At 46.9% G+C, this 23,422-nt stretch overlaps 1 protein-coding gene across 1 annotated transcript in view; it reads left to right on the forward strand.

Moving 5' to 3' along the window:
* Positions 1–9,139, forward strand: part of LOC119436944 (splicing factor 1-like) — a 66,942-nt gene extending 57,803 nt beyond the window's left edge. The window contains exons 9-10 of the mRNA XM_037703989.2: positions 7,351–7,456; positions 7,651–9,139. Coding sequence (XP_037559917.1) covers positions 7,351–7,456; positions 7,651–7,919 — 375 coding nt within the window. The 3' untranslated portion in view covers positions 7,920–9,139. The remainder of the gene's footprint in view (positions 1–7,350; positions 7,457–7,650) is intronic.
* Positions 9,140–23,422: the final 14,283 nt, after the last annotated feature.

Raw genomic sequence — 23,422 nt, forward strand, 5'->3', positions numbered from 1 at the left:
CGGTAGAAGCGTAGTGTATTAATTTACCGTATTGCATACATTTTGATTGCGAGCACCACGAGCGCACGGCTCTTGTGGGAGCATCGATCATGGAAGAGCCGCCGTTTGAGGGGTATTGGTAGAAGAGCCGTCGTTTGGGGGTATTAGTAGTTGGCGGAAGAGCTTTTCTTTGAGATACGATTGTTTTCGGCGGCCGCGCGCATCTGTCACTTCTGCTGTTGTTGGTCTTCATTCTATGCTTGTTAAGTTCGACGACCTTTACTTGGATATTTTATTTGTATACATGGAGACTAACTAGGGGGGTATTACAGAAACGTTTCCATATGTGTGTATAGGCCCAGGGAGTGCCGCGCGCTATCGGCTAGCAAGATAGGCCTTTTAGAGCGGTGTGGCGTGCGTCGCTGAGCCGATGGTCATGGACCACATGTGCAGGATGTTTCAAAGCGTCAACCGCGGCAAACGGGTGCCGACAAACGCTTCACTTGCCGATCGTCACTGTTGTCGCCCCCGATGTCGGGGGAGCAGGACAAAGGATAAAAGGGCACGCGCCGGCAGCGCTTCTTGTGAGGCTAATGGGCAGATGGGAGTCGCGTCGCTCAGGTGGTCTTCGTCGCGTAGAGCAGGCCGCCGCCTGTGTTCAAGCAATTACACGGCGCATCCTCTAGTTTGCAGCTTGCTCGAGTGCATGGGCCGGGTAACAAGCGGATTCAAAATGGAAGGGAAATTCGTTTCCTGGCTTTTGTTGGTGTACTTTGTTGTTGCTGTTTGTTGTTACTGGTTTCTTTATTTTGATTTGTTCGTGTTTGCTTTGAAGTGAAGCTACAATGTAAGGATTGGCCAGAGGAAAACGGGAAAGAGCGAAATGAACCAATAGGAGTGACTGAAAGAAAACTGTTAGGCTGATTTGAGATAACCATTGGTTCGTGACAGTTGTGTGCTTGTAAAACTGCTTGTGATTGTGAGAGTTGTCCGGCCTACAATGCCGAGGGGCGGAGAAGAGAATTCTTGTGTGAACCGAATGGCTTAAAACGGGGAATTCGGCGATGTTTGAGGGGGAGCGATGGGATAGCGATGAGAGAGCTGGAGTCGATGACTCCGCAAGCTGTTGGCGAAATGTACATATGTAAATAAACCTGTACATACAGAGGAGTTGTTGCGAGCCTTGTATGCAACGTGTAGCGTACAAGGAACGGAAGGTTGAGGGCTAGGAGCCCGGATCAACAAGGGTGCCATCGGGAGCGACGGATGAGCAACGGCCTGAACTCGGAACAGCGACACTCCCACCACCACGGAGGGAAACATAACTATGCTGTTGTGCTGGATCGTCGCGCCTGTCATGAGTGCCAAGAACTTTCGGCGTTCGTTCACAGCAGCGTTTAAACGGGCTGCTATCCTCCATGCCGAGGAAACTAACAACTGCGCAGCAGGACGCAAGTTTGGAGTCAGCGAACGTGTGGTGTGGCAGTGGCGGCTTCAGCGCGAGGAAATTTTCTCATGCGACTCACCCGCCGTGGTTGCTCAGTGGCTATGGTGTTGGGCTGCTGAGCACGAGGTCGCGGGATCGAATCCCGGCCACGGCAGCCGCATTTCGATGGGGGCGAAATGCGAAAACACCCGTGTACTTAGATTTAGGTGCACGTTAAAGAACCCCAGGTGGTCCAAATTTCCGGAGCCCCTCACTACGGCGTGCCTCATAATCAGAACTGGTTTTGGCACGTAAAACCCCATAATTTAATTTTAATTTCTCATGCGACTCCAAGTGCCGTGGTTTTCGCGGGCCGAAGTCGGGACGCTTTCCGGAGCTGGAAACAAAGCTTGCGGCATACATGACTGATCTACGCGATCGATCGCTGTTGGTCACATGTGAAATGATCACGCAACAAGCTCGTGTCTTCGCTGCGGAAGCAGGGATTCCAAGGAGTCACTTCAAAGCTAGCAGGGCCTGGGCATCCAAATTTATGAAGAGGGCTGGCCTCTCCCTACGTCGACGCACCAGCGTGTGCCAAAAGTTGCCGGCCGCATACGAGGAGAAGGTCCTCGCCTTCCATAGGCACTTTCTAAAACTTCGCGACTCCCGACGGTATTTGCTCGGCCAGATTGGCAATGCCGACCAAACTCTCGTATACTTCGACATGACCAGCAGCACGACAGTGAGCGTGAAGGGAGCACGCGATGTAAATCTGCTCACAACGGGCAATGAAAAACTGCGTTTCACTGTCATGCTGTCATGCTTGGCGGATGGCACCAAGCTTCGCCCGTACATCGTGTTCAAAAGGAAGACGATGCTTAAAGAAACACTTCCCAAAGGCGTTATGGTACGGGCGAATGCGAAGGGCTTCATGACAGATGAGATGATAGTGGAGTGGTACCGTCTGGTGTGGCTCCTGAGACCGGGGGCATCCCTTATGAGAGAGATCCCCAACCTACTAGTGTTGGACTCATTCCGGGGCCACCTCACTCCTAGGTGAAAGCAGTGCTTCAGAAAGAGCGCACCGACATGCTGGTAATCCCCGGTGGCAGGGCAGCTTCAGCCTCTCAATGTGGGGGTCAACAAGCCTTTTAAGGACCTCCTGTGCCGTGAATACGAGTGGATATCCACAGAGAACTGCGAACTTACCCCAAGTGGGCGTGTGAGGAGGGCCTCCCTGGCTACTGTGTGCGGGTGGGTGCTCTCTGCGTGGGCGGCTGCTGTACCGCGCGATGTCGTGGTGCGGTCGTTCGCGAAGTGTGGACTCGCACTTGATGACGACGTGCTGTGGGACCGCAGCAACTATGACGGCAGCAGTACCAGTGAGGTCGACTCCAGTGATGATGAGTAGTCATACCGTATTTACTCGAATCTAGGCCGACTCCGATTCTAAGCCGACCCCCCAAAAGTTCGAAGTCCGAAAAAAAAAAAAAAAAAAAACTTACCTCGAATGTAGGCCGAACGAAAAAGCGAGGACAGCATTCGCAAAATGAAACAGCATTTATTAAATTTGAACATGCCAAGCTCATTCTATGTCACCATCGCTGCTAGCCTCGTCGCTATCTTCCTTACTGCTGACATCTTCAAACAGTTCAGTACCATCCAGCGCATTAGAGATGATGCATTTTTGGAAGGAGCGCACGTTGCGGCGCACGCAAAAACCATCTCCCGTGGCCCCCTACAACGACAGACCGATGCCGAAGTTCCGCCCGGTTTGAACGTTTGACGATGCCTCTACGGCTAGCTCAACTACCGTATTTACTCGATTCTCACGCTTCCTCGATTGTAACGCGCACCCGTTTTCCGTGAGGAAAAATTTGGAAAAATAGATTTCCTCCCGATGCACTGATGTTGCGATGAATAAAAAAAGTAGTAGTTTCGCCCGAAAGGCGATGTATCGAATGCGGTAGCAAATTAGTAGATTAACAAGCACGGCGTCACGCGCGCTCAAGCAAACATGAACACACCTCGCTCGTTGACCGCGGAAACGAACTGTCAAAACGCTGGAGACGAAGCGCGCCTTCGTGCTAGCATGCCTCTTGCTTCAACGCGGCGAAAACACGGCGCGCGGCGGACTTTACCAGTCGCAGATTGCTTTCAAGATAGGGCCAAGCCTGATCGTATCGGCGGAGTGGATCGTCGCAGATTACGTCCTGCTTCGGTCCACTGAAACCGTTCCGCATTGCTTTGCTGGCGAAAATCCTATCCTTCTCTTTGCACCAGTCCCGCTCGCAAGTTTCGGATTCTCCGAACGCCCGTGATGCGGCCCGATTTCCGTCCGTCTCCGCACAGATGATCACTTTCCTTTTAAATGCGGCATCATGATGAACTCGGTACTTCATGCTGATAGATAGAGCAGAGGCTGAGAACGTGAAGACAGACGGTAGACTATTGCCTAAGCACGTGTACTGCAACACACGGAGGAAGCTTCCGCATGCCACGGTAGCTAGGCTCGACGCGCGTGCGAGGCGGCCATTCTGAAATGCCGACGCAGATTTAGGGTCGTGTTGAAAGTGCGCGTTAGATTCGAGTAAATACAGTATTTGTTTAGAAAGCGGCCCTATAGTGGCATCGCCCATTTGGTGTCATTACGATAACGCCACACCGCGGGCCGATGCTGCACCATACCGATACTACCGATACGGCGCAGGTCAAAATGGCGAGGTCGCTCGTGTACTTCAGCTGGCTACTTGCGCGGCTAGTAGCGGCTGCGATACTGACTTTTCTAGATGGCGCTAACTATGCACCATATTTATCAGTTTCAGTTAAAAACTGGCGCGTTTTTTTAAAATCCTCGAATCTAAGCCGACCCTAGAGTTTCATATGTGATTATTTGAAAAAAACTATCGGCCTAGATTCGAATAAATACGGTAAGCAACCTCATAAATAAATTTCCCTTGTGTGAAATGCACTCGCATAGTTTTTCTTTCCTCCCCCCCCCCCCCCCCAATTTTTTTTTTTTTTTTGAGACCTGCAATTTTGGGGGGGGTGTCGACCTACATTTGAGCCGACTTACAATCGTGTAAATATGGTAGCTCTCAACATCATCTTTGATGGAAGGACCAGACTTCATAGAACCATCTGATGCAAAGCTTGCAAAGGCCCCCCATACAGAAGCATCTTGGGAGCTATCTAAACCTGTGCCACTCTCACTTGATGTTTTACAGCATACAACTTGCAGTGTTCCCTCGGCTGCTTTGGTGAGAACAGTGCAGGCCCACTCTGCCCTTTCCATATAGCAGGCTTCCTTAAATCTTGGATCTAGCAACATCGCTAGGGCTGTATCCTCAGATGTCTTGACACCAGGAAACCTTGCCTTGATGCTGTGTGCCAGACTTGAAGCAAGTGCCAATGACTCACCTGATTGAGCTGCGTGCCGAGCAAGTACAATGCCAGTGCACTCCAGCAATGGAATGACTTGGGACAACGTGGGATATTTGTCCCCAGATAGTTGTGGCTTGAGCAAGTGGATCCAGTACCTTCACAGCGGCAGTCATCAGCTTCCGTTAGCTGCAGTGAGGTTATCAATGATACCCCATCACACTCTGAAAGCTCCACGTTGATCGGTTTGCGAAGCTTGAGCAGCCTCTGATGTAGCCATCTGATGCTCGCTATTCCAACATGTTGGAACATCTTGCACCACTTATAGGGCATTCAGCTGTATTTCCCTTTGTACTTCCATAAGGCGCACCTGAGCCTTTGAGCTTTTCTTATAGCAGCCAACGATAGCCCTGGCCTTCGTGCAGAGTTGGGAAAATCCAGGTACATCTTTTTGACATCACTCATGCACTACTGCAATGTGTGCCCGAAACATTTTATGCCTATCCAAGGCAACTGAGTAATTGCTGCAGTGAAATTTCTTTCATTATCTGTAACAACGTACACTGGCACAGTACCTGGATCGGGAAGTGCCCACTCCTCCAACACGCTTTTCAGAAACAGCACCAAGTTTCCGGCTGTGTGAACGTCTGCCATTTCTGTACAAGCCAGTGCATGCACATGCAGTTGAAATGAGCTGTCCATGACGTGGCATGTTACCGACAAGTAGCTTTCATTAGCACGCGATGTCCAACTGTCCGTCGTTATTGGAATGTCACCACAATAGACTTCGCATGGTCGTGCTGCATGCTTGGATCACTTGCACTATAGACCAAACAGATCTATAACACAGCATTTAGTACTCCCTCGGACGCTTGCGCAGTCTGCAGCTGGTCGTTCCACCACTTGACAAGTGCGATTCACACTGTACAGTATGCGGTTATTATTAACCAAACTATTTTATTTGTGGACTGAAACCTTGCCCAGAAATCACTGCACTCGCCGCAATGTATCTACAGATAACAATTTGAACGCTTGTCAAAGTAAACAGCACAATGCATTCCGCAGCAGAATGGTACCCATGCTGTTAGGATTGTCATATGTTTCGTAAATACTCATTGCTCATTGCGTAAATTACAGTGCTGAGAATGCTGCAGTAAGGTAAAATTCGTGAAACGAATTTTCAGAAACATCTAACTGATCTCCAAGGCTGATTGTAGGCTTAAACAAATGTGCACACATCGCGCTGGGTGCTTCCGTCCGCCCAAACGCCAGCAGAAACTCCAGCCGCTTAATTAATTCAGACTTAAATCCCTTCACTACGCCGCGCAGGACCGTTCCCCATGTTCGCCATCTCATGCTAAATAGACCGCACGAGTGTGAAAAAAAACTACCAGGAACTGCCGCCGAGCGTATACCATAGCATACAACACGGGCGTTCGCCCAAGCCAGCATGTCAACTGCCCATAGATAGTGCCACTGCCTACGCAATGGTGGCGCCCATGAAAAAACGCTTTATAGCCTATGTCCCCTAGTGTGCCAACTTCTATCAAAAGAGACTGCAGTGTTTCCTGGGTTGCCAAAATTGAGGTCTATGTAAAGGTTCTTGACTACAGTGGCACATTTTGCCAAATGTCCAGTGCAGGCTCTTGTTGCTGCAGGATTCAGCTTTCTATTGAGCTACTGCTGAGAGGTCTTGTTGTGAAGGCCTCTGTGGAAAACATCCATAGTGGCAACAATGTAGTCCAGCGCCGTCCATTTCTCGTACTTGGACATTTTTTCCGGTCCTGTGAAATTCGAATTACCGAGGTTATACTATATAGTCGCATCCTGCCTATCCTCACATCACTCCTCGTACCTATTCTTTCCCTCTTTCCTTTCACTCTGCAGAGAAGAGTAGCAGTCTAGAGGAATCTCTGCATTTCTTCAAATTCTCCTCTCTCATTAAAGCTTGACTTCATATAGATTCCAGTATTGATGTCTGTTGTCGATAATTCTTTTGTAACTACTATGTGCTGCCTGCAGAACAACACGCATAATATTTTTGTGCAGCTTAGGAGCAGCGTCAGTCTCTTGTACGAAATAAATTTATACTGTTTTCCTGTAATTATTATTTGATTATGCAAATGAAATTGAACTGGTTTGAACATTTCTTTCTTTTTTTCTCTCTCTCTGGAGTTTAACCGGAATTGAACCGTTTTCGCTGAATCGGAATGAAAATAAGTTTCGGTTCAACACTCGTCAAGAGTATGTGATGTGGGCTACCAGCAAACGTGGTCTGTGAGGCAATTGTGAATCGCTCCATTTCAGCACCTCAGCTGAGCTTCAGAAACAATGGCAACAGTGATGGTGACACATGCATATATTTTCAGAGCAACAAGGCCTATCATTTTCGAAGCAAGTAGCAATGAAGGTTGCAGCTCATGAGTTGTGTGTAAAATGTTTTAAAGGATTTATCATTTTTAATTTTGATGTGTTGATTTATATGGAGCATTATATGGTAGATATCAAATGCTCAATTTAACAAGCAGTGTTTTTTTTTTTTTTACACGTGTGTTCCGCAGGGAGGAATGCCTCCCATGACTGGAGTGCCCCCACCTCCACCTATGATTGGGCCTCCACCATCAGGGCTGCCCCCATGGATGGCAGGACCTCCACAAGGGCCTGGAGGTATTGTGCACACTGAATTTCTCACCTGTCTTGTTTTTTACTGCAAACAGAAACAATAGTAGCCATTTTACAGCTGCTTTCTTATCAACTCTTAATTATGAAAACTTCCAGACACTTTGGTTGTGATTTTTTCCGCCATGGCGTACCAGGTTGTGCTGGCCTAAATTTGGTTCAAAATGCACTGTGCATTTCAGCTCCTTGGCAGACACCGATAGCAGGGGTGCCCCCACCGCCGCCTCAGCTGTTTCCTTGGGGCCCTGGAGGAGCCTTTATGAGCATGGGCTTGCCGCCGCCACCACCACCACCTGCAGTTAGCACAGTGGCCAGCACAGACAGCACCACCTCGGGCAGCAGTACCAGTGCTACGGCTACTTCAACTACTACGACTATGGTGGACCTAAGCACATTGGCTGCGCTACCCGGGCTGCTGGCAGCTCCGCCGCCACCGCCACCCCCAAGTTAAGCAGCACTGTTTGGGTCATGAGTAGTTGGCCTAGGCACACCCTCATATTCACCCTGGTATCCATCGTAGGGTTACTTTTGAGGGCTGGTGGTTTAGTTGGCTTCAGGTACACACTGCACTACTTTTGCACCGGTAGGACACATCAAACTTTGGTCATCAGGCATCCAAGACATTGGTCAGCCTATCATCATTGCTCTCAATTTTTGTCAGTGTCTTCATTCTCTTAAGTATTTGTTTATCTGTTCTGCATTGTAGCCTGCTGTTCTCTCGGCTGCTTGACAGCAGGCTATAGTGCCTAAAGTGCTCCTTTCAAGGTGGCAAATTAATAGTCACTCTCTCATTCTGTCATTCATGCTGCTAATCAAAGGTGCTTCATGGACAAGCAGCACTGTGTTACTTTTTGTGGTGCAGATTCATTAGAACGAAATTAGTGTTCTCGAACAGCTGTTTTCAGTGCAGGTATGGTTTGTTTTGGAATGCATTGAATATACCTTGTAAAAAGTAGCTTTATTTTGTTGTATCCTTATGGGACTTTGTTGCTGTTGGGGTGATATTTCGAGCCATTCAGATAATTTCTGATTTCCATTATACAAGTATCATGTTTGTTGTGCTTTTGCACTCCTTGGGTTGAGAAAATGGTAGGCATGCAGCAGTTTCTCTTGGGGAAAGTCGCACAGTATCGTGAACTGTCTTCTTTGTCACTACAAACCTTGTATGGTTACCATTATACTGCATGGTTTTTGCTAGTGTTTAAACTGCACATGGTGGCAATATGTGCATCTGTGGCTTGTAGAACCTGTTGTCTTAGGTTTGTTAGAACCTCTCATAATATGCCATTATCCTAGTGAGTTGTGGCGATGTATTTGTTTCCGCTAAGAGTGATTAACGTTAAGCGAGATCATCTAAGACTGTCACCCTAAAATGCTGTTCCTCAGAATCTGATGCCATTTTCTTTACCCCTTTGAGTACATTGAGCCTGCAGGAAATTGAGGAAATAAATTGTGCCACAAATTTTGATCAGATTGCACTGGGTTGAAGGTTGCATGCGACAGTGTAAGAAATAAATTCAATGTAGTTGTCTGCCATTTTGTCTGTAGAGCTTAGATTCATTTTTCCATTTCATACGTCTACACTACTTGAGATAAAATTTGCTGGGCATGAATGGTTGCTTTGTTCATTATTGTACATGCCATAAAGGACATTAAACATCAAAACCTGTATTTGCTGTCTGTATTCATTCACGCGCATCCTGCTTATGTAAGAAGCGCATTTAGTTTTCTGTATTTTGTAACCACATTGCTTTTGTCATATTGAGAGTCCAAAACAAGTTTTATAACAGTGATATTGCTGCTGCACCAATCTGCACCGAGAGGTTAACCCTGCTGCATCTTGGCAAGACATGATAGATATGCGCCCATGAGATAGATAAGCCCCGTTTCTCAGCATCATGGAAAGCAGTATGGTGTGGGCCATTAGCTGCATTTACTGCGCAGTGGACTGAGGCAAGCCTTGAACATGCCACTATTTCTTCCATTGGCTGTTGTTTTTTTAGTACCATCAACGCCACCGAGCATCTGCTGGGCTACCACGTGTGGGTTGCTTAGTCAACACCACAGCTTCGCTTCGGTCGCTTTTCAGGCGGCAGCAAACGATCGTGCGAGGAAATTTCACCGTAGGAATGCTGTACAGCCACTACTAAGATGCGCAAAACATGCATAAGTGGCTGAGCTGAGCAGCTGTTGCAGTCTGAGACGACAGGGGTTGGGGGTATCACAAGTTCGCAGAAGCTTCAGGACTGTAGTCCATTTCGGCCGCCACTGATTGGCTGGAGCAATACGAGCAAGAAGGCAGGCTGAATGCGCCGGCCTCGTTTACGCTTATAGCCCAGCCCAGTCAATTGGCATTTCAGCAGCAGCTGTAATGGATAGTCCACTAGGTGGACACACAATATCGCCTCTGCAGACGTTCTTTCAAACTAAGCGAAGGAAAAGCAGGGGTGGGAATACTGTGCCAACTGCACCATTTTGATACGCGAGCAAATTGCTGCGCCAGAACAGCTTTGGCTTTGGCGGGCGTCAGCGAAAGATGGCTGGTGTGGTGCTATGAAACTATGGTGCAGGGCGCTGCGTCATTGGTCTCGGAGTGCGTGTAAAAGTAACTTTTGTATTATGGCCGCCAGTGGGCGCGAACAGTCGCACCTAATTATGCGACATTCTTTCATCTTGCCGCCCGAGCCGGCGAGCGAGGGCAGGCGATGAGTTCTGGGGCTTATCCGCACGCCACTGTAGGTGGACTGTAGTCGTATGGTTGTGCTGGCCCAGTTTAAGTGAAACTGCAAGCTGCTGTTCGCGCTGGCGCTTTGACAGTTGCTCTTGATTGCAGTGCGCAGCCCACGATTGCAGAGATCGGGATTCCTGATATCACGTCAATCACATTGCTGCGCAGCACGATCGCCGCAATCAAAAAGTGCGAATTGAGAAGACGAGTGGCGAGGGAAGGTGCATGCGGCGAAGGGACTCTGGAAAAGGTAGAGGTTAAGAGATGAGAAATGTCACACCGTTTACCTTATTGAGGGGGCTTACACCCACTCACGCAATGAACTCCAGATGTCTTAAGTGCTTCTAGCGAGTCTGGTGAGTGGCAAAGCGTAGTTAGTCAGGTGCAGAACCTTGGTTTGAGCTAGTTGGTGCTGTCACATTGCCCAAAAACGTCTGAATAAACCACTGTGGTGTTTGCTAACACTAGCTTCACAACTTTTGGAAAACGCCTCCAGTCACTTCACCAGCACTTAAAACAAAATTAGTATGAAAAATGTTTTTAGGCTGCTCTTCAACACTTCAATTTACCATGCTGAATGCAAGTCTTTGTGACTCTTATCCCACTTAATTATAATAATGCCCTAAATTAAAATTTGCTTGCTCCAGACTGCTCCAATAATAAGATATATGCTGCAGCGGAATTGGAGTTTGAGAAAGAAAAACTGAAAATTGCGAACTCGAAACGCAGCCTTGGAAGAAAAATAAGTGAGCTAGAGCGATACACAAAAATAGTGTTGAACTAAAGGGTGTACCTACCCTGCACTCAAGGTGAAGACTGTGGCAATTCTTCAGGCTGTTGGAAGTAAAATTGACTGCGCAGTATTGAGGAGCGACATCGATATTGCCCATAGAATGCGATCTGCCTCAAGCACGAAAAATTTCATCGCAAGGTTCACATTGAAGGAAAAAAAAGCAGAATTCGTAAGACTAGCGATATAGGTTCTCGAGGAGCAGAATTAACGCCGGTCTACATCAGCTATCCCATCTGACAGAAAAACTAAAATATATTTTCAAAAGCTCCGTCTTAGAAAATAGAAACTTACTGGCAGTTCCTATATGGACAGACAACTGCCTATTCAAGGCAAGGAAGAACACTGACAGCAGGATATTTGCATTTGAGACGAGGCCAATCTCAGAATTTTACAAACCATGCGTAATAGCAACTCTGCTTCTTCCTGCATGGCTTACGTTGACTCAAAGAAACTAGCATCGTTGTCCAATTCAAGCTGCCGAGTTATCCATTTTAATGCAAGAGGTCTCAAGAAACACTGATGAATTTCATCTGCTGTTATCATCGATCCAAGTTTCCTTTTCACTGGCTTGAGTCGCAGAGACATGGTTAAATGATAACGATAAGAATTTTTCTTTTCCTTCGTACACTCTGGAATACTGTCATCACGTGTCGTCTAGCCTCGGCGGATCTGCAATCTTAATTTCACGAGATACTTAGTACAGACACAGACTAGATTTAACCCTCAGTAAATATGCCTGATTGCGAAACAGTATAGATTGAAATAAGTAATTCATTTTTCGATACCGGTGAAAAAAGCACTGTATTTGGCTCCATCTACCGATCACCGAGCTCTAGTGCAAGTACGTTTTGCTGTGCTCTAGATGAAATTTTGCGTACTGTTTCGAATGAAAACAACATAGTTATCATGGGCAACATAAAAATCAATCTTCTACATGAGGACTGTGCTTACAACAGAGAATACGTTAACATCTGTCATGGATATGGTATCGAGTCGTTAGAACTTCCCACTATTTGCGTCTCTAACTCGGGTAGTATTCTCATCGATCATGCATTAACAAATCTGCTTTATCCCCCTGAGGAACTTATCGTACGGAGCAACATAACCGACCACTTTCCAATAGTGCACCGTTCTCGACGTCCTAATCATGCCTTTGAAACTCTATACACAACATCCATGTTTGACAAAGAACACTTCATAGAGCTAGTCATCAGTTCAGATTGGCCTCAAGTTATATAATTAAATGATGCTGAAGCTTCTTACAATGAGTTATCTGGCATAATTAAAGCTTGTATATCCTCAGCGACAACAGTAGTTAAGTGCCGTAAGTATTTTGCCTCCCCTTCAAACCCTTGGCTTACACCAGGACTATTGGATTGTTGAAGAGCATGCACAAGAAAGAAAACCTGTATCGTAAATGCAGAAATAGACCATTTAGCCAATCTCGTTAAACTTTGCTACAAAAATTCATGAGCCATTCCACTCTGTAAGGGTGGATGATCAGCGAAGCTGTTTAGTGCACGACACTGAGGAGACGCAGAATTTTGACCAAAGGTACGAACATATTTATTGTCCTGATCGGTGGTCATCGTGATGATAAGTACGCACACACATTCGCGTATCACCTCTGTTATTAAATCTGTCCTTCACGTAAGACGAACATACCTCCTTACACAATGGATCATACCCCCCTAAACGTGGCCTCCCCATTACAACAACAGAAAAGTGAAATTCTATGCTGGAATGATGAGTGGCAATGGAGCCAGCAGTGGAAGAAGACTGAACGCGTAAGCAGTGGCACGAGCACGTTCGCGCAGTTACAACGAGGGGTGCCAACCCGTTTTCCCTTGGTTGCTTTATCAGGCGCACACTACGTCACACACTATGTCATACATTGACAGAGACACATTGTCTTAGACACAGTGTGGTGGCCGTTACACCGAGCTCCGACGCGAGCAGCGATATGCATTTGCTTTTGTTGTTGGCTCTTTCACTTTTTAGGGCAGAGTTTTAGGGGAAAGTTTTTCCGGATGCCATAAAATCCCGGGTCCTAGCGATAGACTAAATGTTTTGCACCTTACTGACATATTTGCTTCAAAATGCAAAGAAAACGTAATATGAAATTCTAATAAATCAAACCAGGAATGATTCCCGAAAGCAATGGTAGGTATACTTAATGTGTTTCTGAATAACAATTCTACTAGGAGTAGAATAACAAAAATTCAAAAAGACTGTATGCTTATAAATCTTTAAAAAATTGCTCGCGCATTCAGCAACTTTTTTTGCTACTGTGCCTAATATTCGTGGCTGTTATGAATGACACTTGCATGTCGCACTTGTCACCACATTCATTTTATCTTTTCCCAACTACAGTTAAACCTGCTTATAACGAACCTCCATGCAATGAATTCCTGGATATAACGAAGTTTTTCTATTCCTCACCGTTACTCCATAGAAGCACATGTATTTGAGACTTCTACGTAAGAAGTGGCAGTGATATAATCTCGACCGGGTGAGGTGGGTCGTCACCGCAAGATCGGGAGACGGCGATGAAAGCGGGCACCGAGATGATGAAAAAATTAGAAAAGATTGTATTCACTTCATTGGTACATGGTTTTGACTCTATCCGAGTCTCGAGCAGTTCTGTCTAACACGGGGGCCAGGACGGCCTTAAATAACCCCTCGTGGTCTTGTGGTAGCCGATGTCTCCTTCGGGGAACTTGTGAAAGTGTCAGTCCTCTGTCGGGTGGTCAAGTTGACGACCTCCTCTCCCTCGGGTCCTCTTTCTTGGTAGCTCGCCTTTTTCGTCTGCTCAGGTCGTAGAGGTGTGACGCTTTCTCGGGGATGAAGGGGATTATCTCGTCACGGGAAAGGCGCTCGGGCTTGTTTCCCACATTTGAGAGGTACAGTTTCCAGGAAGATCACAACCGCCTCTTGGGGATGTAGATAATTGCCTCGACACGGAAATGTGCGCGGGTTTGGTTTCCCACATTTGAGAGGTACAGTTTCCAGGAAGATCACAACCGCCTCTTGGGGATGTAGATAATTGCCCCGACACGGGAACGTGCGCGGGTTTGGTTTCCCCCATTGACCTGTCGAATTCCTTGCCGATCATAACAGCCCGTCCGCTGCCACGGGAGGTCTCGAAGGGGTTGCAGCATCCAAGCACCTCGAAGAGACCGGTAGACCCCATGCCTCTGCTTCGTTTCGCCGTTCGTTCCAAGGCAGGCGAGGTGACACCTTCTGGAAATAGACCACGCCTAGCCCAAGGCACAACAAACGGAGAGCACCCAACTAGCCCCGAGAACTGCCAGGTTCACACGTTCTTCACATAAAACCTTATCAGAATCATACCTGCAGCCCTCGTACGAGGGCTGCAGGTATGATTCTGAAAATGAACAAAAGGAGAAAACTAGACGTCAATGTGTAGTTTAATCATTCTAATACCTAACGTTTTTGTTTCTCTTGCCCGAGAAAGCTACGTTTATTGAGAGACTGAGAGCCCATTGAAAATGATCAAACGGATAAATGCTGCTCAGTGAGGTAGTTACTCGTTGGGTCATTGGTGCCAGTACCAACGCTTTTAACGCCAAATGTAATGTGCTCTGATGACCGCTTCAACTCCTAATTAAGCTGATTCATAAAGTGGCATTTAAAGCCAGAAAACAAGAAACCATACTCCATCTGTGCGCAACACCGTGAAAGAAAATTGTTTCTCCGAACACGCTTCAGCAAATCAAAATTCTACAATGGTAGCCGATAAACACACCTACTCAGTAAGCATTGAATTACCCAAAATCATTTGTTTCTACAAACCTCCAATGTCAATGCCTATCTACAAAATCGACGCGTTCACGAGCCACCACCGTCGCAAACCTGCTTCACAGTTTTATTCGCGTAACTGGCTCGCATAACAATCTATACAACGAAACACCGAGATTAACGCGGAACCTTTGAAATTAAAAGAAATACGGTCTTAATAACTAACAAAAGAAAAAAAAATGCAATGTGCTCTATTTACAAATTTACAAACGAGAACCTTACGGAGGCGCCCAATTCGACAATCACTACCTCTTGATGCGCACTCGACTAGGTCGCAATCTGAAAGTCATTGGGCCTCGCCACGGGTAACAAAGGGCATCAGACATGCACTGCCTCCTCCAGAAACCTGTCAATTCGTGTGGCCGCAGCTTTCTTTCTCGTCTCGGAGACGGAGGCCGTAAACGCGAGGAGAATCGCCATTCTTCCTTTGTCCTCGCTCTCGCGGCGCATTCCCCCTCCTTGACTGTTTGACTGGCCCTGTGTGTGCGCGCGTACCTCTGCCAGGTTGACCCTTTCAGCCGCAGTGCTACTCGCGGAGACGCTCCCTGTTCTGTTGTCATCCGCCTTTGGCGACGTCTCCGTTTTGTCAACAACCATAATGAGCCTTTTGAAGTTCTGCATGATGGCCTGTACCCTTTTCTTACGGCCTGTGGTGTGACGTCTTTCTCGAATTTGCGCTGCGCTAAATACTTCGCTCGTTTGCGCCATCTGAAAAAATTTTGCATCGCCAGGTGGTCACCGAATGTGCCTCTACAATTCCCCATCGCCCGGTTCCTGCCCTGTTTGGCCGCCATGTCAGTCTCCTCTCCTTTGGACAATTCTGGAACGTTGCTCAAATGCGGAGGTACAAGGGAGTTTTTCAGTGCCCCCTTGACCTTTTTGGGGCTGCTAAAACAAGCCTTGTCTCCGCAAGGAACGTCCTCTGGAAGAACCACTGTTTCTACTCCCGAAACGTAATCGTTTGCTTCTTCTGCCGCACTTCCTTCTTTAACAACCTTCAGAAGGTCTAAAGATCCTTTCGAATTCGGCAGCACCAAATTAGTTTCTAATCCCTCGGCTAGCCCTTGCTTCGGTATGCCCACTGAGCTGAATGCCTCCTCGCTAGCACCTTTTCCCCCGCTTTCATTAGCTATGTGCTGCGCTTCCCGAGTGCCTATGTCATGAGGCCTTTTCCTTTCTTCACTGCCGCGCCTTATCTTCGCCGCGATCTCCTGAGCTTGGGGACGTGGGAGAGCTTGGACCGTATGGTCGCCAAAACTCGGGCCATTCTTCTTTAACAGCATCTCCGAGTAATTTGAAAATAAGTAGGGGTATTGCTTGGACAGATTTTGCGATACTGCAGCTTCATTCGGCAATATTCCGAATGGCCCTTCGATCTTTACGCTGGCTATGGGCAGACACACACTATGCTCATCAACTACCTGCCGAATCCATTCATATTCCCTGGTGAAATCCTCAGGTTGCACATACGCAGGGTGGACGATGTCCATTGTCGCAGCCGAGTACCCAAGTACCCTACATGGCGTTCCGTTCACTCTGAGGTCGCGAAGGTAGGGTTCTAAGAGCACTAAGTTGTCGTCATTCACGAAAGAAAAAACAATCCTAGGCTTCCGACAGCCGATCGCAAGGTGTCCAGGCTCCTGGCAACGGAAACAGACGACCGGTTTTCTAGCCTCGAATGCCTTTTCTGTTTTTCTTTCGTCTTTCGCTGCGCTGTTATTCTGGCCTAAATTATCGGTCGGCGGCACGTCTTTGGTCTCACTTCCAGCTTTCTCATTGTGAAAGGGGCGCCTGTTTTCCTCTTTGCCGGATTTAGTGAACGGCCTGACACGCGTTTCCTCGGATTCGCGACGTGCGGCGAATTCATCCGCTAGCACTGCAGCACGTTCTAAGTCCTTTTCGCCCGACCTATCTTGAATCCACAGGCGCATCTCTTCATTCAAGGACCCATAGAACTGCTCCATGCAGAATCTCGCGACAACCGAACCCATCTTTCCCTTTTAGCCACTCAATTAAATTGGCTTTCAGCTTATAACTGAAATCTTGAAAAGACCCGCCCGGTGTCCTAACTGCCTCCCGAAAACGGCGGCGGAAAGCCTCCGCTGAGAGCCGATATTTTCTTAGCAGCGCAGCTTTTACTTTCTGATAGTCCTCTGACTCGTCCTTCGTTAGCCTTGCAATTATTTCGGTTGCTTCGCCAGGAAGAACGGTCAGAATCTGTTGCGGCCAATTCTCTAGTGCCAACCCGTTTCTCTCGCAGGTTCGTTCAAAAGTAACGAGAAACAAACCCATGTCATCGTTCACCTTGTACGACGGCATGAGATCCCTTATCTTCACTCCTACTTCACCTGAACGCCTTTCATCTACTGAGAGGTTATTTGCTGATTGCCTGGCCAGATCCCGCTGCACGTCTAGTTCTTTTAGCTTTAGTTCGTGAGCTCTCTCTTCCTCTCGTTCCTTTCTTTCTGCAGCTCTCTGTTCCTCGCGTTCCTTTCTTTCTGCAGCTTCCTTTTGATCAGCTCTCTGCCTTTCCCTCTCTTCTGCAGCATTTTGTTCAGCTTTCTCAGCTCTCTGCCTTTCCCTCTCTTCTGCAGCGTTTTGTTCAGCTTTCTCAGCTCTTTGCCTTTTTCTCTCTTCTGCAGTGTTTTGCTCAGCTTTCTCAGCTCGTTTCTCTATCTCTTCCCATGCTTCTGAAATTTCGTCCTCAAGAGCCCCGCACTTCTCAATCGCCTCAATAAGCTGTGGCTTCCTCTGACTTTTCCCGACCTCAATTCCCAGCTCTTCACAAAGTAATAACAACTCTGGCTGTCTCTGTTTGCTCAAATCCATGGTCAATCCCGAACGAGGACTTCCTTACTCTGCTGTGACATGAGGAAGCTTTCAACAGGAGCCTGCACGTATAGAAACTAATTCGCCGTTTTAGAAAACAGAAGCTAAAACCTGGCAAATTCTCAAAGAAAGTCAAGCGCTCACCATTCTGCTGAAGCCAGGACGAAGGGTGGAGTATCCCATTGCTGCCAACCAGCTGATATAATCTCGACCGGGTGAGGTGGGTCGTCACCGCAAGAATCAGGAGACGGTGATGAAAGCGGGCATCGTGATGATGAAAAAATTAGGAAAGATTGTATTCACTTCATTGGTACATGGTTTTGACTCTATCCGAGTCTCGAGTGGTTATGTCTAACACGGGGGCCAGGACAGCCTTAAATAACCCTTCGTGGTCTTGTGGTAGCCGATGTCTCCTTCGGGGAACTTGAAGTGTCAGTCCTCTGTCGGGTGGTCAAGTTGACGACCTCCTCTCCCTCGGGTCCTCTTTCTTGGTAGCTCGCCTTTTTCGTCTGCTCAGGTCGTAGAGGTGTGACGCTTTCTCGGGGATGAAGGGGATTATCTCGTCATGGGAAAGGCGCTCGGGCTTGTTTTCCACATTTGAGAGGTACAGTTTCCAGGAAGATCACAACCGCCTCTTGGGGATGTAGATAATTGCCCCGACACGGGAACATGCGCGGGTTTGGTTTCCCACATTCGAGAGGTACAGTTTCCAGGAAGATCACAACCGCCTCTTGGGGATGTAGATAATTGCCCCGACACGGGAATGTGCGCGGGTTTGGTTTCTCCCATTGACCTGTCGAATTCCTTGCCGATCATAACAGCAGCGGGAGACCCCCTCGAAATAACGAATTTTCCCTGCCGACAACCTAGAGATTTCGCCCCAAATTTTGTCATTTTTACGCGAGCAGCAACCGGAAATACCTTATCCGCCGCGAAGAATGCGAAATGGCGGCGTCGCGCTTGGCGCGCTCGAATTCATGGCGACTGCGAGGGGAGAGCGAGCGCATGTGTGCATGCGTGCGAGTGTGTGCGAGGCGGGCCTGCATCCCTCGACCCGGTGATCTTGTCGCCGCAGGCGTGACCTTTCCCCCTCCCTTCATTCAAACCTGATCCCGCCGCTTGCTACAGCTGGCCTAGCCCGCCGAGCCGGCACTCTCCTTTTCCAGTTGATGTTGCCGAAGGAAAAAAAAACATGTTTTTTTTTCACCGCGCTGGCAGCGCCACGCTTTGGTTACTGCGCAAGTCTCTGCGCTTTACTTCACTAATCTGACACTAGGTGACACTATACAATGCTACGACGCCATTGTGTCGCTCGCTCTTCGTTTCCGACGCCTCGCGTTTGTGCGAAACAACACACGTTCACGCATCCAGTACTTGGTATGACGTTCCAAGGATGAGTGCTACGACGAAAATGGAAAATGGGTGTGCGTTACAATCGAGACTGCGTTAAAATCGAGGGCGCGTTAAAATCGAGTAACTATGGTAAGTGTTTCTTTTTCGAATTTTCGTGCCGAACCTGCATATAATGAAATCCTCTTTATAACAAAGTTTTTCGGGAATTCGTCAGTTTTGTTTTATCCACGTTTAACTGTACACCCAGTGAAGTTCGCACCAAGTTTATGAATTTTAAAAACTGTAGTCCTGGTTTAGATACCGTATGCTCTTATCACACCAAGGACCCTGTTGACAGCATATGTGAAGCTTTCAGTTACATAGTTAATTTAATCTTTAAAACGGCCATTTGCTCTAGTGACGTGAAAGGATCAAAAATAATTTCTGTGTATAAAAAAGGAGACATCACCTTATTAGCAAATTACAGGCCTATATTAATATTCCCGTGTTTTAGTAAAGCAGAAGAAAAACTATTTGAACAGCGCCTATCTACTTAGACAAGTTCAAACTATTGGCACCAAGACAGTTTGGTTTTCGTCCTGGATGTAACCTAGCTTTATTCACGCTCACTGACAAGATCAAAGCGGAAATCGATGGGGGCACATTCTTAGGAGCTGTCTTTATCGATTACCCAAAAGCATTCGATTCCCTTAATCACAACATTCTCTTTATTAAACTCAACGCATATGGCATAACAGGTCCATCTTCAGAGCTGCTGCGAAGTTATTTATACATGACAGACAGCAACAGGTTTGTATTTCTGGAGTACCTGCTGACACAAAAATAATTAACACTGGCGTTCCACGGGGGTCCATACTCGGTCCCTTTTTATTTCTTATATTCATTAATGATTTACCAAACAGCCTTAATTCTACAGAATGTCTTTTCTACGTGGATGACACCGCTGTTTACCCGTCCCATAACAATATCTGTACATCAACTGAGCGTTTAAATGAACTAAATAATATCAGTAGTTTGTGTAAAAAAATTAATTGCTCATTAACCCTCAGAAAACAGTTTATGGTTTTTAGTTCACACAGTAAACCTCGAACTAACGTGTCCCACCCAATATTACCATCAAATGAATGTTCATTTTTAGGTGTTCAACTAGACTCCTTTCTAAAATTTTATTTGAATGTCAATTTCTTAAAACATAAAAGGCATCAGGGTGCTCTTAAAGCCCAGAAACTACTTTCAAAAGCACACTCTCCTGACATTGTATTAATATGCCTTTATTTATAGTCACTTAAATTATTGTATCAGTTTATTGTATCTCACGTATCGGTGTCATATAGCTCCATTGCAGCACATCCAAAATAACGCTGTCCGTATCATTGCATCGGCTCCTTATAACGCTCATGTTACCTCCATGTTCACTGATGTTGAATTCCAATGGCGGAGCCGGAGCAGCCGACGGACTCCGCGAGCGAGCACTCGACTCTGGCATAGACCAACACCTCCAAATCCGCGAGTGGAACACAACCTGCGCCACCGGAGCAAGGCGGAAGCGGAAGTTCTATCCTTCGGGCGCCAAGTTACCCAGGATACCTTGCGTGTTGTCATTCCCTTCCGCTGTTTGCTCCCAGCACCGCCGCACCGGTCACTTGTCTTTTCAGCGCCGTTCACCCGCTGCTTAAAACTGCAAAATGGATATCTTGCCAATTAAGCGTGCAACAGCTTTTGTTTGCTATGGTGAGCACACAGGATGCGGACAAACATGGTAGGTGTCTTCGCAACTTGAAGGACGTCCTGGATGAAGCTCACTACTTTCGGCCTCTTCGCGGGAATGCGGAACATCCTGTCGAATTCCCGCTCATAAGCGACAGTTTCAGCATCGCTGGCACTATCCGAGAAATCGCTCGTGTCGGAACTTGAGCTTTCCGACTCGGAGCTGTCGCTATCGAGTAGCAGAAGCAATGCCGCACGCTCTGCCAAACTAGCTGAGCCGTTCATGTCGTCCGCCATTACCATAGCGAGTCGTGACTGGCTGCGCCCCCGGCAGACAAATGTGGTAAAGGAAATGCGTCACGAAGAGTTCCGGTCCACTCCGCGGTTTTTGGCGGAGCATCTTTTCCTGCTCCACGGAGTCACTCCCGCTCTGAATCCACTCCGACTCTCTCATTGGAACATTTTACTCCCGCCCTCACTCTGTCATTGGAACAAACTTGCTCCGAAACGAGCAGAAAAACTTGCTCCGACTCCGCCATTGGAATTCAACATGAGTTAAATCTCCTCACAATGTACTCCTGGGCAGAGCAAGGCGAAGTGATTCTTTGATAGAACGCTTGCAGAAGCGATAGAACGTGAAAGTGTGTCAAGTTATACAGACAGCGAGGCCACTGAGTTATTCTTGGACAGCTACAACTCCTCGGACGATGACTTCAAACTCATGATGAGTAGAACATCAAAAAGAGGACTACTGCAGGCATCTTCGTTGGCAAGTGCTTCTACCATAAAGAGTGCACCGCAGCGTAGCCGCACACTGAGCTCTTTCATGCCCGTGGACCCGACGACCAAGTTGGGTCTCCTAAACAGGCGGGCCCTCTCTTCGTCGCTCGAAAAAATCGCACCGAACGAGCTAAAGAGGTGAGAATAAACTCGTGGAAAATGTCCTAGCAGTGGACGAGTTACACCGTAACGTCCTACAAGGTCTACGTCATATAACTGAGATCGACAATATAAAGGTACGATCAATGATCCCTACAGGCGGTGATGATACTGTGGGCGTCATTTATGACATCGACGTTGCCATTCCGAATGACAACTTGCCAATACTAATCAAACCAGCGACAGACGGCGCTTTCGTTACGAAGATTTCCAGACCTTGAAACACACTTTGTGGGAAGGTTTTGTTTGAAGGAGACAGCCTTCCTTCCCACGTCAAAGTAGGACATGTCCGCCATCCAGTACGACCATTTGTACCGATCCCTCCACTGCTTCAAGTGTTGGCCACGTAAAGGGCAGGGATTTATACACCCCCCTCTTCCCTCCCCTCTTACAGACAAATTTCTGTCGTAGCTCCAAGTATCCCCAATATTAGGAATGCAACAGACAAAGAAAAGGAGGAATATTTGCAGTTCGTGGACCAAGACTACGTGATGTGGGCCAAGAAACCACGTCGGGTATTGTAGATATGATCTGAGGTGACACGGTGCAACTGTACAATTTGTGGAGTCCAAGTTTTTAAGTGAAGCTTCCAAGTGTCGGCGGTGGTGCTGAAAAGTCGGCCGATCCTGGTGATAGTGCAGAAAGGGTCCAAGCTCAATGGCACATACCAAGGACAAAAAAGAAAGAGAAAGAAAGACCGAGAGAAACAGAGTGAGAAAGAGAGAGAAATACCACGAAGGTCAAAGAAAGAAAGAGAGAATGAAATATAGAGAGAAAGAAAGATAGGAAGAGATAGAGAAAGAAAGACCCAGAGAGTGAAAAAGAGAGAGAGGAATATACGAAATCACCACGAAGGTCAGACAAAGAGAGAAAGAAAGAGAGAGAGAAAGAAAATCAACATGAAGGCCAGAGAGAAAGGAAGAGATGTAGAAATAAATAAATAAAGTCAGATAGAAGGAAGAGAGAGAAAGAAAATCACCACGAACGTCAGATACATACACGACAAGCTTCGCTTACCCCATTTTCTCGACAGGGGAAGGGCTGGTGATATAAAAAAAAATTATTTCTTTAATGTTGCAGTCACGGTTGGCCTAGTAGTTTCTCTGCATATTGTATGTACCGGATTGTAGTGGACATGATGCGTATATGTAGTTTTTGTTCTTAGTTGTTATATTTTTATTGTGTTGTTTAAGCTATATATGACAGCTCCGTCTCTATTGTGCTTAGCTTTTTGTTTTTTTCTAGTGCAAAATGATATTGTACTTAGTTTTTGAAAACGTCTGCACTTTGTTCTATCAAGACTTGTAGATTAAGAACTTGCTTCACTTTGTTCTGCGTAGAAAAAAAAGAATAAACTTTGTGTAATCAAATGAAAACTCTAAACGCTTTGCCTTATATTCTTGCAATTTTCAAATGTGGTGACAGAATGGCATGGGTGTTTAAATACAGTATTATATTTATAATCCGGCACTACGAGGCACACATTTTGGCCTTCTATACAGCGTTCGTTCGTGCCCACCTGTCTCCTCCTCCGTTGTATTTTTTGGGCAACAACATAAGCTCGACATGCACCAGCAAGGACGAACTCCCTTGTAACACGTGGTTTAACATGCTTGCTTAAAAGGTTAATTAGTGTACTTCTGCTAATTAGCAGTTTTTCCGTCACCATTAGTTGAAAAAAAAGTGTTCGGCCTTAATTAAATAAAACAATGTGGTAAAAAGAGCACTATAGTCCCTTGAACCTCTTCCCCCACCCCTCAAAAAAGATATAACCAATAACTTG

The sequence above is a fragment of the Dermacentor silvarum genome, chromosome 1 (assembly GCF_013339745.2).
Source record: "Dermacentor silvarum isolate Dsil-2018 chromosome 1, BIME_Dsil_1.4, whole genome shotgun sequence".
NCBI lineage: Eukaryota > Metazoa > Arthropoda > Arachnida > Ixodida > Ixodidae > Dermacentor > Dermacentor silvarum.